General features: G+C 47.5%; 1 protein-coding gene across 1 annotated transcript; it reads right to left on the bottom strand.

Moving 5' to 3' along the window:
* Nucleotides 1-3535: 3535 nt before the first annotated feature.
* On the bottom strand, nucleotides 3536-5415 carry LOC134295881 (uncharacterized). Its single transcript, XM_062969359.1, has 2 exons — nucleotides 5311-5415; nucleotides 3536-4098 (listed from the first exon to the last, which is right to left on the bottom strand). The coding sequence occupies exons 1-2, from the start codon at nucleotides 5413-5415 to the stop codon at nucleotides 3538-3540; spliced, it is 666 nt and encodes a 221-aa protein (XP_062825429.1). The 3' UTR covers nucleotides 3536-3537.
* Between the last annotated feature and the right edge of the window lie 8424 nt (nucleotides 5416-13839).

The raw sequence follows: 13839 nt of genomic DNA, 5'->3' as shown, positions 1-13839 counted from the left end.
TCCTTCTCCCAAATAGTGTAATTTCTCTCTGGGGCTGTCAGTTGACGGGAGTAAAAGGCACAAGGGTGAAGATGTTCACCCACTGGTTGCATGAGTACAGCCCCAATTGCCACATCGGAGGCGTCAGCCTGTACAACAAAATGGGTTTTAGGATCAGGGTGCTGTAGAATTGGCTGGGACGTGAATAACTTCTTTAGTTGCTGGAACCCTTCCTCTGCTTGTTTTGTCCAGTGGAAGGGCTGTTTTCCCCGGATGCAGCTGGTGATTGGATCAGATTAGAGGGCAAAGTCTGGAATGAACTTGCGGTAGTAGTTCGCGAACCCCAAGAAACGTTGCACCTCTTTCTTGTTGGTTGGCGCCCGCCATTCCAATACTGCTGAAACCTTTGCCGGGTCCATGGAGAGCCCTAGTGGCGAGACACAGTATCCCAGGAAATCTACCTCTTGTAGATCAAAAGCGCATTTTTCCAACTTGGCATATAGTCCATGATCCCGCAATCGTTGTAACACCATTCTGACGTGTTTCTCATGTTCTGATTGTGATCTAGAAAACACCAAAAAATCGTCCAAGTAAATGATCAAGAACCGATCTGGATAATCCTGAAAAATATCGTTGACAAAGTGCTGGAACGTTGCGGGAGCTCCGGATAAACCGAAATTCATGACTAGGGACTCAAATAATCCGAATTTAGTCTGGAAGGCGGTTTTCCACTCGTCCCCCTCCCTGATGCGAACTAGATTGTAAGCCCCCCGAAGATCCAGCTTGGTGTAAACCTTGGCCCCTCGAAGCCGGTCTAATAGGTCCAAGATCAAAGGCAGGGGATAGCAGTTCCGCTTTGTGATATTGTTCAATGCTCTATAGTCCACAACCAAGCGTAGGTCCCCTGACTTCTTTTTCACAAACATCACCGGGGAAGCGGCTGGGGATTGAGAGGGTCTGATGAACCCCTTGCGGAGGTTTGACTCTATGAACTCCCTGAGAGCTTCTTGCTCTGGTTCGGTCAGGGAATAGAGGTGTCCTCGCGGGATCGGGGCCCCCTCCACCAAGTCAATGGCACAATCGTAGGGTCTATGCGGGGGTAGTTTCTCGGCTTCCTTTTCATTGAAAACATCCCAAAAGTCTGAGTATTTCTTGGGCAAGGTGATGATGGGTTCAGCGTCTGTGGCATGGCAGACCTTGGCTACAAGACAATGGTTTTGGCAATATTTAGAAGCAAACTGCAGTTCTCTGTTAGTCCAGGAGATGTTGGGGTCGTGGAGTGTCAGCCATGGAATTCCCAAAATCACAGGGAAGTGAGGGACCTCGGTAACAAAGAAGGAAATCTCCTCCATGTGTTCCCTTATCCACATTCTGGTGGGTTCAGTCCATTGGCTTACCGGACCCGTCTTTAGGGGACAGCCATCTATGGCTTGTACCACCCGGGCGTTCTTGAAATCGTGATATTGTAATCCCAGAGAGTCGGCATACTCTCTATCGATGAAATTGTTTGTTGCTCCTGAGTCTATCATGGCATGGATCATGACGGGTCCTTTTTTCGCTGACCACAAGGTGACCACTAGGAGGAATAGGACCCCGGTTTGCGGCTCTTGAGTGGGGTTTTTGACCGGGTTGGCGAGCCTCTCTACGCCCGGTCGCTGGCTTCCCCCGCCGGCTTTGCGCCAGCCGCCTCGGCCGTCTTCGTCTCCGCAGAGGACGCCGCCGCCAAGCGAGCGGCGGGCTTTCTTTTGGCTGGACATTCTCTGGCAAAGTGGCCCCCATTCCCGCAGTACCAACAGAGGTTTAGACGTTGGCGGCGGGCCTTCTCGGCAACATCTAATCTGGGACGCACATTGCTCAACTGCATCGGCTCCTCCTCGCTTCCTCTCGGGTATGGGGCTGGTGGTGGGGGTCTCCACACTGGACGTGGCTGAATACTGGCGGGAGCGGGAGGTTTTGCTCCTGCTCTTCCACTCTGGCCTCGGAGCCACTGTTTTCTGTTGGCAAGCATGACTTCGGCTCGTAAACATTGGTCAATAAGTCTCTCAAGAGAGTTTGGAGGATCCACCTTGGAGATTTCTTCCTGCATCTCGATGTTGAGACCCTCACGAAACTGTCCTCTGAGGGCTACATCATTCCATCCGGTGTTTTGGGCCAGCACTCGGAACTCGGCTATGTACTGGGACAACGGCCTGTCCCCTTGGAAAAGGCGCCGGAGTTTGTGGCCGGCCGCCTCTAGATTGTCCTCGATCCCCCAAGTCGCCTTAAGGTGATTCAGGAAGTTTTGCGCGGAACTTAGGTGCATGGAGGCTTCATCAAATAGCGCCGTCGCCCAATTGGCCGCTGGCCCTTCTAGGAGACTGTAAATCCATGCCACCTTGACTTCTTCTTGGGGAAAATCGGCGTGGCGGGCTTCTATGTACGCCTGGCATTGGCGACGGAAAACATGAACCTTGGAAGCTTCTCCAGAAAACTTGGTTGGTAGCGCTAGGGCAGGGAGACGGGCTCTGCGTTCCTTCAAGCCCCGTATTTCTCCCTCCTGCGTATGGAGTGTGTCACGGATTCTGTCTAATTCATCCTTGGAAATGGTGTAGCTGAGTGGTTGGGCTTCCGCCCCGGTTCCTGTAGACATTCTGGTCTAGGTTAATTGGTGCTTAGGGTGGCGGAGTCAAACTGTCAGGACCCAGGCTGCAGAGCACCAATAACCATGCGCAGAGACCAGAATCTATCTAATATCTTTATTAAAGGAATATATAAAGTCAATAAAAACAAGTGAAGAATATAGTCCAGAAGTAGACCTTTCAGGCAAGGTCAATTATAGTCCAGGAAAACAATGTCCAATATGTGATATTAGAGTCCAAAGTTATAATCCAATAACCGAAACACACACTTGCCAAGCAAAGTGTGGGGAAATGACAGGGTCCTTTAGTCCAATGGAGCTTGACAACAAGGCTGGAAGCAAACTAGATTCTTGGCAAACAAGGCTTGATACGTGGCGACAAGAGGCAAGAAGCAAGAGCAAGGTCCGAGGCAAGGTCCTTGGAAACAAGGAAGCTTGATGCTAGAACAAGGTCCATGAAACAAGGCTTGGAACTTGGTCCTGGAGGCAAGGGACTGGAGTAGCGTAGTCCACACACGATCTCACTCCACAAGGTGACGAATTGACTCCGCAAGGATTTCCTTGCGGGTAAACACCTATATAGGATCTTGTTTTCCCGCCAAGGAACACTTTCCCTGGGGAACAAGAAACGAAACCTATACTGTGTCCAGATGCATGACTCCTTAAGATTTCCCAAGGGAAACAGGCTTAATCAGCTAATTGTCTGGCAGCAATCCTGGCGCTTCTGCGATTCGCCTCCCTAGCGCCTCTATCTTGATTATAATAATCCCGGCAAGAAAATGGGGGAGATTTCTGCTCAAGGCTTGTTTGGCTGACTTCTTGTGGGCAAACATCTTGCAGGTGCGAGGGCTCCGTTTCTGGCTGAAACGGTGGGAAACCCAAGTTTTCCTCTTCATCTGCCACAATAGTACTAGGAACGGGACTACATGGCCCATGAGTCATCACAGCTGGAGTGTGCCTTGCAGGATCTTGAGCATTACCTTACTGGCATGGGAAATAAGTGCCACTGTACGGAAGTTTGAGCATTCTTTAGCGTTTCCCTTTTTTGGTATGGGGATATACATTGATTTTTTCCAATCTGATGGCCAATCTTGTGTTTTCCATATTTGCTGGCATATGGCATGCATCACCTTGACAGCATCACCTTCCAAGATTTTAAACAACTCAGCTGGGATCCCGTCATCTCCTGTTGCCTTGTTATTAGCAATGCTTCTTAAGGCCCATTCAACCTTACTCCTCAGGATGTCTAGTTCTAATTCACTCACCACACTGTCAAAGCTATCCTCTATATTATTATCCTTCCTATACAGATCTTCTGTATATTCTTGCCACCTTTTCTTAATCTCTTCAGCTTCTGTTAGGTCCCTGTCATCTTTGTTTTTGATCATGCCCATTTTTGCCTGAAAATTGCCTCCGATGTTTCTGATTTTCTGGAAGAGGTCTCTTGTCCTTCCTATCCTGTTGTCTTCTGTTCCGTCCTCCAGGACGATGGTTTGCCTTACCTATTGGTCGTTTGTTTGTTTTCCCTCCTTTACATTTTGTTTCAGCCTCTGGCTGCAAAGGCTCAGGAAAGGTGGCTTGGAGTCTGCAAGAGCTGGCTGCAGTCTTCTTTGCAATGATTGGTCAAAGAGTACAACATCTTAGGACCGCCCTTTTTTACCAGGGTCTAGTCTCCATTTTGGAGCCTCATTTTGGCTATAGTCTTCCAACGTGCTGCAGCTGTGCAAAGCTAACTGGGACAAATCATCCTCAAAACCAGGCCAATCTAAGCCTATCCAAATTAGATAAGTATTGAATTATACTGATCTGGAATAGAAAATCTAATTAGAGGAGCAAGGTTATTCCGTCGCTTCTAGAACTAATCTTTGCTGTAAAGATAGGGAAGGAAAGAGTTTCTCCTTCTATTATAGACAGCGTGATTAGGGTGTAGTGGTTTTATAATCACCTTTGCCTTCTGGAACCAGGGATAATTCTGTAACTAAAACCTATAGAAATTTGTTTCATTTTCTGTAACTTTAAGATCTGTGCCAAGTTTACAACTTTGTATGAATAAACATCTTTTTTTTTGAAGTTTTCCAGACTCAGTCGTTCAATATTTTAGGACAGCTTATAGGGATTTGCAGTTCGCCCGGATAAAGGACGGCACGTTTCAGCTTTATAGTTTTTTTTTAATTGTCTGGCGGACGGCACAGTTTTGAGGACGATCAGCGGTTTTTCCGCTTGAGCTAGCTTGCACGGCTTTATAGTTTTTTATAGTTTAGGAAGTTTTAGTATAGGCTGCGGCTTTTCCGCCTGAGCTCAGTCTGCATACTTAAAGACTCTACCAGCGTCTGAGTCAGTGAGCCCGCTCTCAGACCTGAAGGAGTCAAATAGTGAGGCTCTATTTCCTTGCTATTTGGCTCGCGTGTGCGCACGTGGCCCAGTGGCTTTCTGGGTCTGCACAGGCTGTGCAGTTCCCAGCAACGTCCAGGGCTCCCTCGGTGGTAGATCTTGAGCCGCGGAGCTCCAGCAACAGTTCTTTGGCTGGCTCTGAGGCGTGGAGCCCACCAGAACCAGGCCAGAACCTGGACAGGCCTGGCAACGCTGCTGCGAGTTCGGCCGGAGCACTCAACCGGCTTTGACCTGCCTCTTCATCTCCCAGCCATCAGGATTTCGGCCGGAGCACTCGGCCGGCAGCGCTTGCCACTTCGTCCTTCTGAGTGACCTTCATTTACAGTGTTTCTTCTCCCCTCCTCTCCAGTTCCAGCTTCGGTGCCCTTTCGGTGGTAGGCCCCGAGCCACGGTGCACGTAGGGTTTGCAAATTTGGCAAAGTCGTCATTTTGGCAGCTTGAGTCAGTTGAGCAAAGGAGATCCCCTCCTACCTTTCTCAAGGAAGGTAGCAAGTGGTAACTGACCACCAGTTGTCATGTTGCAGTTTGTCCGCCAAAGTTTGGCACCAAAGGTTCTTTCTTTTGCAAAGTAGATTTTTAAGTGTTGAATCTTGCCTTACATTGTGCTATTCATATTGCTTTGTGTTCGTATAATTTAACTTGCTGTAAGGGTCATAATGTCTGTGCAATCTCAAAGGGGTGCAGATGGTAAACCTACTTCTCAAGTTGAAGGCAGGGAGGATGGGCCTCAAAGAGTTAAACACCCCTCAGCCAAGTTACTAGCCCAACTTGAGGAGGAAAAAGAACTCCTCCATGTGAAGTTGGAATCAACATGGGAGCGCATAACAATAATGATAGCCAGAATAGAGAGCATAGATGCTTCGAAGGTACCATCGCTTTTAAGGTTAGACCTGGAAAAAACCTTTAGTCTCTGGAAGCGTTTGGCAGCAAAGGTAGTCCAAGTTGCTGAACGCATTAATAGAAAGGACACAGAGCCAGAAATAGTGGATTTCCTAGTCGATACTAGAGAGAAAGAAGATAGGGTGAGGGTCACTCTTGATGCCCTAGAGGCCAGTTCCCCATTGGTACAGCCAAGGGCTGGGCCCAGGGAAGGACAGTCCCCTTTGGGTAGCCTGAATTCTGGTTGTTCTAGCCAGGCATCTGATTTGAGGGAGCGCGCTTTGTTCGACTGCAGCCGTTCCAACAGGTCTTCCGCTGCTGGAAGTGCCATCTCCTCCCTAGCTGCCCTTCGCATCAAGGAGGCTGCACGTCTGGAGCTGCAGAGTAAAGTGGCGGGGGCGGAGGCTGATGCTAAGGCAGCTGATCTCACCCTTCCCTTTAAAGAAGAAGAGCAACGACTGCAAATAGAACAGGCCCTTAGACAAAGCGAAATGCAAATAGAACAGGCTCGTATAGAGATGCTTAGAACAAAGATGGATGCCGCTGCTAAAAGGGTAAGGGCTGAGACTTTGGCCAAAGCCCTAATTGAGCCACTCACAGAAGAAAATGTAAGCCAGTTACCAATACAGGATCCTTCTGCCAAAGTGTTTGCGCACCTCGGCAGCATGAATAGCCAGTTTTCGGATGAGGAACAGGAAGACTTCTCTCCTTACCCAGAGCAGGGCCCCAAAGTCGCCTTTGAGTTTCCTGCAGAGCAGAGCGTCATAGCGGGGAGCTCACCCTTGCTCGAGCTACCTGTGCCTCCTGCAAAAACCCTAGGTCAGTCAATCAGGGCCTCAAGGCCGAGTGCTAATTGGCCCCTACAGACAGCTGCACAGGGAGCCATCGATTCGTCAGCGGTCGATGTCATCCCTCCAAGAGGCCAAAGGTTGACACAAGGTGCACGGTGGGAGTCCACTCCACAACAGCAAACTCCTCACTTGTTCCCTTCGACGCCAGAGTCCCAGCTTGTCTCCATCATCAGAAGCCCCAGAAGAGATCTTAAGGACAAGGGTGTCGAAAAGTTTTCGGACAAGCCTGAGGAATTTCTTCTCTGGAAGGCCACCTTCCAGAGAGCAATTAGAGACTTAAAGTTATTGCCTGAGGAAGAACTGACTCTTCTGGCTGCATGGTTGGGCCCAGCCTCATCCTCACAAGTTAAGAAGATCTACGCAGCCCACGTAGCTGATCCCGACAAAGCCCTGGAAAAGGCCTGGGCCAGGTTGCAGCAGAGGTATGGGGCCAGCACAGAGATTGAAGCATCTCTTATGGACAAGCTCCAAAGGTTCCCAGCTTTAAAACTCAAAGACTTCAAACTCTTGTGGGACCTCAGCGATCTCCTTACGGAATTAGAGTCGGCCAAGGAGAATCCAGAACTGCCCGGTTTGAGGTGCCTCGATCAGCACCTGTCCCAGAGGCAGATCTTGACCAAGCTGCCCTTCACTTTGCAAGAACGCTGGGGACAGGAGGTCTTCAACTACAAGGAGGCCCACTCCCAGGCTTACCCTCCATTTTCTCATTTGGTCCAGTTCATCACCAGGGCGGCCAGAGAAAGGAATGATCCACAGACGGGCCTCCCCACCTTATACCAAGGGACCCAGCCAGAGAAGGCACCTAAAGTGGAGAAAAAACCATCCAGAGAGGCCAAAAGACCGGTTAGTGTTAAGGCTGTTGAAACTCAGCACAGGGCCAACGAATCCAAGTCAGAGGTGAAGGAGGTGCTCTGCCCCATTCACCAAAAGCCTCACAGTTTAGCCAACTGCCGGGAATTTGGCAAGAAGCCTTATAAAGAAAGACAACAGATTGTTCAGAAGCTGGGCATATGTTTTAGGTGCTGTGGAGCAACTCTTCACTTTGCATCCAACTGCAAAGAGGATGTCAAATGCGCAAGGTGTAACAGCCTTAAGCATTGCACCGCGATGCACAACTCTGACGCTGTCTCCCACGCCAAAGGGGACACGTTTTCCAAAGAAGGGTCATCTACTGAAGCCACCAACACGCAGGCCGCGTCACGGATGCAGGAGGATGCTCCATCGGTCGCCTGCACTGAACTATGCTCTGACGCGCACCATTTCAGAGTCTGCCATCCCATCTGCCTAGCAGATGTATATCCAGCCAGAAGACCTTGGCTTAAAAAGAGACTTTACGTGGCTTTGGATTCACAAAGCGACGCCTCCCTGGCGACTCCAGAGTTCTTCCAACTGTTTGACATAAAAACCCAGACGGTTGACTACACCATGTCCACCTGTGTAGGGAAGAAGAAGTTGCAGGGTCGCATAGCATCCGGCTTTGTTGTCTCCTCTTGTGACCAGAAGAGACTGTTCGAGTTCCAGACCTCATTGAGTGTTCCTCTATTCCCCGGAACAAAAGGCAGATTGTCACCAGAGAAGTTGTGGAAGCCCATCCTCACTTGCGAAGGCTGAAGAACGCCTTACCTGCTTTCCGTCCAGATGTGGACATTGCCCTTCTACTTGGTGCGGACTGCCCGAACTTGTTCTATGTGAACGACCAAGTTAAGGGACCTCCAGGGGCGCCCATTGCTCAGCTGCTACCACTAGGCTGGACAGTTACAGGCCCGGTGTGCATAAATAGGATGCACCCTCCATCGTCGGTGGGCACTCGTCAAGCGCACGTGCTTCAAGGCAGTCGCCCCACACTAATGCATAGCTGTTTGAGTCATATCTCAGTCTATTGTCAGGGGATAACACCAGAGTATTCTTCCATCTTTGAAGTCTCCGAAAGGGATGAAACTACAGCGCTTTCCAAAGATGAACAGAGGTTTTTAGAGATCATGAACTCTCAAGTTTCCCGGAGTCCAGAGGGAAATTGGATAGCCCCTCTGCCTTTTAAAGCAGAAAACCCCACTTTGCCAAACAACAGGCATGTGGCAGAAAAAAGACTCTGGTCACTGAAGAAGAAGATGCAGAAAGACCCCAAGGTAAAAGAGCAAATCGTTGGCTTTATGGAAGACATGTTCCAAAGTAACTACGCCGAGGTCTCTGATCAAAGTGAGGTCAATGAAGAACATTGGTTCCTGCCTTTCCATAAAGTCACACATCCCCAAAAACCTAACAAGGTCCGGATTGTCTTTGACGCCAGTGCCACATGCCAAGACATTTCACTTAACAATGTTTTGTTAAAGGGACCAGATCTTCTCAACAGTTTGCTCGGCGTCATCTTGAGATTCAGAGAGAAAGAGTTTGTTGTCATTGCAGACATCCACAAGATGTTCTATGCCTTTTTAGTTCGCCCTGATCATCGCAGGTACCTCAAGTTCCTTTGGTACGCGGACACTCAAAATCTGTGCGACGTTCGGGTTTTTCAGATGCGCGTACACGTCTTCGGAAATACCCCGTCTCCAGCTGTTGCAAACTATTGCCTCAAAAGAACTGCAGATGAGTTTGGACACCAGTTCAGTCCAGAAGTTGCCAGCATAGTTAACCACAACTTCTACGTGGATGATCTTCTGGTTTCGTTCGAGTCCGTCCATCAAGTCATCCAAATAGTACGCGAGGTACAGTCTTTGTTAAAGGGTGCCAACATCCACCTGCACAAACTGTTGTCTAACAACAGACAAATTTTGCAAGCTTTCTCCTCGGAAGATCTAGCGGAAAGCAACGTTCATGAACTATTTAAAGAGTCAAGCTCCCAATCAAGCTTAGGACTTCTTTGGGATGTGAAGTCAGACCATCTTTCCTTGAGAGCATCTAAATTTCAGTTTGTGAACACTAAGAGGCAAATGCTTTCTGCTATCAACGGAGTATTTGACCCCTTAGGCATAGCCTCCCCTGTCCTGATCACCGCTAAACTTCTGTTCTGGCAGGTAATTCAAGAGAAGATAGGATGGGATCAAGAGCTGACCCCATCGGTGAAAGCAGCTTGGGCAAATTGGACTTCTCAAGCTGAAGGACTGGAAACCATCACAGTTCCCAGACAATTTGTTCCCTGCAAGGCGATGATAGAACCCACCACAGAACTTCACATCTTCTGTTATGCATCGGAACGAGCCATAGCAGCTGTGGGATACATGCGGCAAAGGGACAAGAATGACTGCCACGTTGGGTTCATCATGGCAAAAGCCAAAATAGCTCCTATGGGAACTTCAATACCCCGGCTGGAATTGTGTGCAGCAGTTCTTGCTGTCCAGCTCTGGCGCATCATCCAGCAAGAGATAGGAGACTTGTTTCAAGATGTCCATTTCCACACGGACAGTACAGTTCTGCTTGGTTACATCAACAACACAACCAAAAGATTCAAAGTGTACGTAGCAAATAGAATTAACAACATTCTATCTAGCTCCACATCTAGCCAGTGGCATCACGTTGCCACAAATGACAACCCAGCCGACATCGCTTCTAGAGGAGCATCAGCTCAACGAGTTTTAAGATCCAGTTGGTTGATGGGTCCCCGATGTTTAGCGGATGTCTACTTCCCGTTGGTCTTTTCACCTTCGGAAAGCATAGAATTACCAGAGTCTGTTCCAGAAATAACAGCCTGCAAGACCACCACTGCAATAAAGACAGGCCAAAGATCTTACCTGGAACTACACCGCTTTGAGCATTTTTCAGAGTGGCGCAGTCTTCAGAGAGCAGTTGCTAGGCTCATACATCGCTTAGTCTGCAAAGATAGTCAGCCTTTGCAAGTTCAGGACATGCTGAAGGCTAAGGGAGTAATACTCAGGTCAGTTCAGAGGCATGAGTTTAGTCTAGAAATAGCCAGGTTAGAACAAGGGCTTAACACCCCCAGCCGGAGTTTCTTGCGTGAGCTGAACCCATTTCTGGATAAAGAGGGCATTTTAAGAGTGGGAGGGAGGTTAGCTAAGGCTAAACTCAAAGTGTGTATAAAGAACCCTATCATTGTACCCCCCAATAGCCATATTGCTTTGTTGTTGGTTCGTCACTACCATGAAAAAATTCACCATCAAGGTAGAACTCTGACTGAGGCGACCCTTAGAAATGAAGGCCTGTGGGTGGTAAATGCTAAAAGTTTGGTCAGCAGTGTTATTTTTAAGTGTGTCAAATGTCGGCGACTCAGACGCAACTGTCAGAGTCAGCTGATGGCTGAGTTACCTCAGGACAGGACTTTGACAGACCACCCTTTTTCCCACGTGGGAATTGATGTATTTGGTCCTTGGGAGGTTGTCACTAGGAAAACCAGGGGTGGTGTTGTAAATAACAAGAGGTGGGCAGTTTTGTTTACTTGTTTAGTAATACGAGCTGTCCATATAGAAGTCATAGAAGGAATGGAAACTTCATCATTTTTAAACGCATTGAAAAGGTTCATAGCTCTCAGAGGGCTGATTAAGTCTATTAGATCTGACTGTGGCACCAATTTTGTAGGTGCGACCAAAGAACTCAATTGTGTGTCTAGGTTTGGGAGAGACGCAAAGGTTCAGAACTTTACGAATACTGAACAAATTATGTGGACTTTCAATGTTCCCCACGCCTCCCATATGGGTGGTGTTTGGGAGAGGATGATTGGTATTAGTCGCAAAATCCTTAATGCCATGTTTTTGAGTCATAGGTCATTGACGCATGATGTTTTGGTAACACTTATGGATGAAGTTACAGCAATCATCAACAACCGACCGCTGGTTCCTCTTACTAGCGACCCAGAGAACTTGCAGCCATTGACCCCTGCACTTATTTTGACACAAAAGGTGCCAGGATGGAAGGACATCATGTTGCCAGTTCCGGACGGAACTCACCGTGCCCTGTGGAAACAGGTGCAGTCCTTGGCCAACCACTTTTGGAAAAGGTGGAAAGCTGAGTACTTAAGCCAGCTTCAAGCTAGAAGAATCTGGCAAAGCCCACAGGACAACATTAAGGTTGACAACGTTGTGTTGTTAAAGGACAAAGACTCGCCCCGCCATGCGTGGCCCATGGGCATTGTATTAAAGACCTTTCCTTGCCCGGACGGTAAGGTCAGGAAAGTTCAATTAAAGACTTGCAACAGAGACAAAGTGTCCATTTTGGACATACCAATGAGTGATCTTGTGTTGCTTATTGGAGATGTTTAAAGTTCTAGTGTTTGTATTGTCATATGTGCAAAGGTGTTTGTATTTTAGGGTGGTAAATTCCCACATACTGGGAATTTAAGCGGGGAGTGTTCCGTCCTCCAGGACGATGGTTTGCCTTACCTATTGGTCGTTTGTTTGTTTTCCCTCCTTTACATTTTGTTTCAGCCTCTGGCTGCAAAGGCTCAGGAAAGGTGGCTTGGAGTCTGCAAGAGCTGGCTGCAGTCTTCTTTGCAATGATTGGTCAAAGAGTACAACATCTTAGGACCGCCCTTTTTTACCAGGGTCTAGTCTCCATTTTGGAGCCTCATTTTGGCTATAGTCTTCCAACGTGCTGCAGCTGTGCAAAGCTAACTGGGACAAATCATCCTCAAAACCAGGCCAATCTAAGCCTATCCAAATTAGATAAGTATTGAATTATACTGATCTGGAATAGAAAATCTAATTAGAGGAGCAAGGTTATTCCGTCGCTTCTAGAACTAATCTTTGCTGTAAAGATAGGGAAGGAAAGAGTTTCTCCTTCTATTATAGACAGCGTGATTAGGGTGTAGTGGTTTTATAATCACCTTTGCCTTCTGGAACCAGGGATAATTCTGTAACTAAAACCTATAGAAATTTGTTTCATTTTCTGTAACTTTAAGATCTGTGCCAAGTTTACAACTTTGTATGAATAAACATCTTTTTTTTTTGAAGTTTTCCAGACTCAGTCGTTCAATATTTTAGGACAGCTTATAGGGATTTGCAGTTCGCCCGGATAAAGGACGGCACGTTTCAGCTTTATAGTTTTTTTTTTATTGTCTGGCGGACGGCACATCTTCCACTTCCTTGCATTGCTTGTTTAAAAGCAGTTCTTCTTCTGGCTAACCTCTGGAATTGTGCATTTATTTGGGCATATCTCCCCCTATCGTTGTTTCCTTTCGCCTTCCTTCTCTCTTGGGCTACTTCCAGTGTCTCAGCAGACAACCACCTTGCCTTCTTGGTTTTCTTTTTCTTTGGGATGTACTTTGTTGCTGCCTCCTCAACAATGTTGTGGACTTCTGTCCATAGTTCTTCTGGGACTCTATTTATTAAATCTAGTCCCTGAAATCTATTCTTCACCTCCACTGCATATTCATTAGGAATATTTGTCTACATAGGGACCATCAAATGCAGCGCCCAAACATGAATCAAGGAACATGAACGGCACTGCAGACTAATCCAACCAGAGAAGCCAGCCATAGCAGAGCACTTGATAAACCAACCTGGACACAGCATATGATTTGAGAACACAGAAATGCTGGACCACTCTAACAACCACCATGTCAGACTACACAGAGAAGCCACTGAACTCCACAAGCATCTAAACAATTTCAACAGAAAGGAGAAAACAATGAAAATGAACAAAATCTGGCTACCAGTATTAAAAAAATTCTAAAATCAGGACAGTAAATAAAGAACACCACTCAAAAACAAGGGAATTCCAGAAAAGAAACATTCGGGGCCAGCTAATCACCTTGCAACAAAGTAATCCCCCCAGGCAGGAAGCAGCCAAGCTTTGAAGCTGCAAGGCTATTCAATGCTAATCAAGGTGATCAACTGCAACATTCACATTTGCCTCCAAAAAGAGTTATTTCTCCCACCCTGAACCTTCCACAGATATATAAACCTCCCTTGCTTAGTTTCTCCATATACCTCACAACCTCCGAGGATGCCTGCCATAGATTTGGGTGAAACTACAGGAGAGAATGCTTCTGGAACATGGCCATGCAGCCTGGAAAACTCTCAGCAACCCTGCAAATTTTGTTTTTGAGGGATATTCTGCAGCACACTTTGCTAGTTTTCAATGAATATCTCACATACTCAACTGATTCAATATACTGTATATACTCGAGTATAAGCCTAATTTTTCAGCCCTTTTTTAAGACTGAAAAAGCCCCCC

This window comes from Anolis carolinensis, chromosome 2 (assembly GCF_035594765.1).
Source record: "Anolis carolinensis isolate JA03-04 chromosome 2, rAnoCar3.1.pri, whole genome shotgun sequence".
Classification (NCBI taxonomy): domain Eukaryota; kingdom Metazoa; phylum Chordata; class Lepidosauria; order Squamata; family Dactyloidae; genus Anolis; species Anolis carolinensis.
Note: the sequence above shows the minus strand (reverse complement) of the source record. Positions and strands in the feature narration are given on the sequence as shown.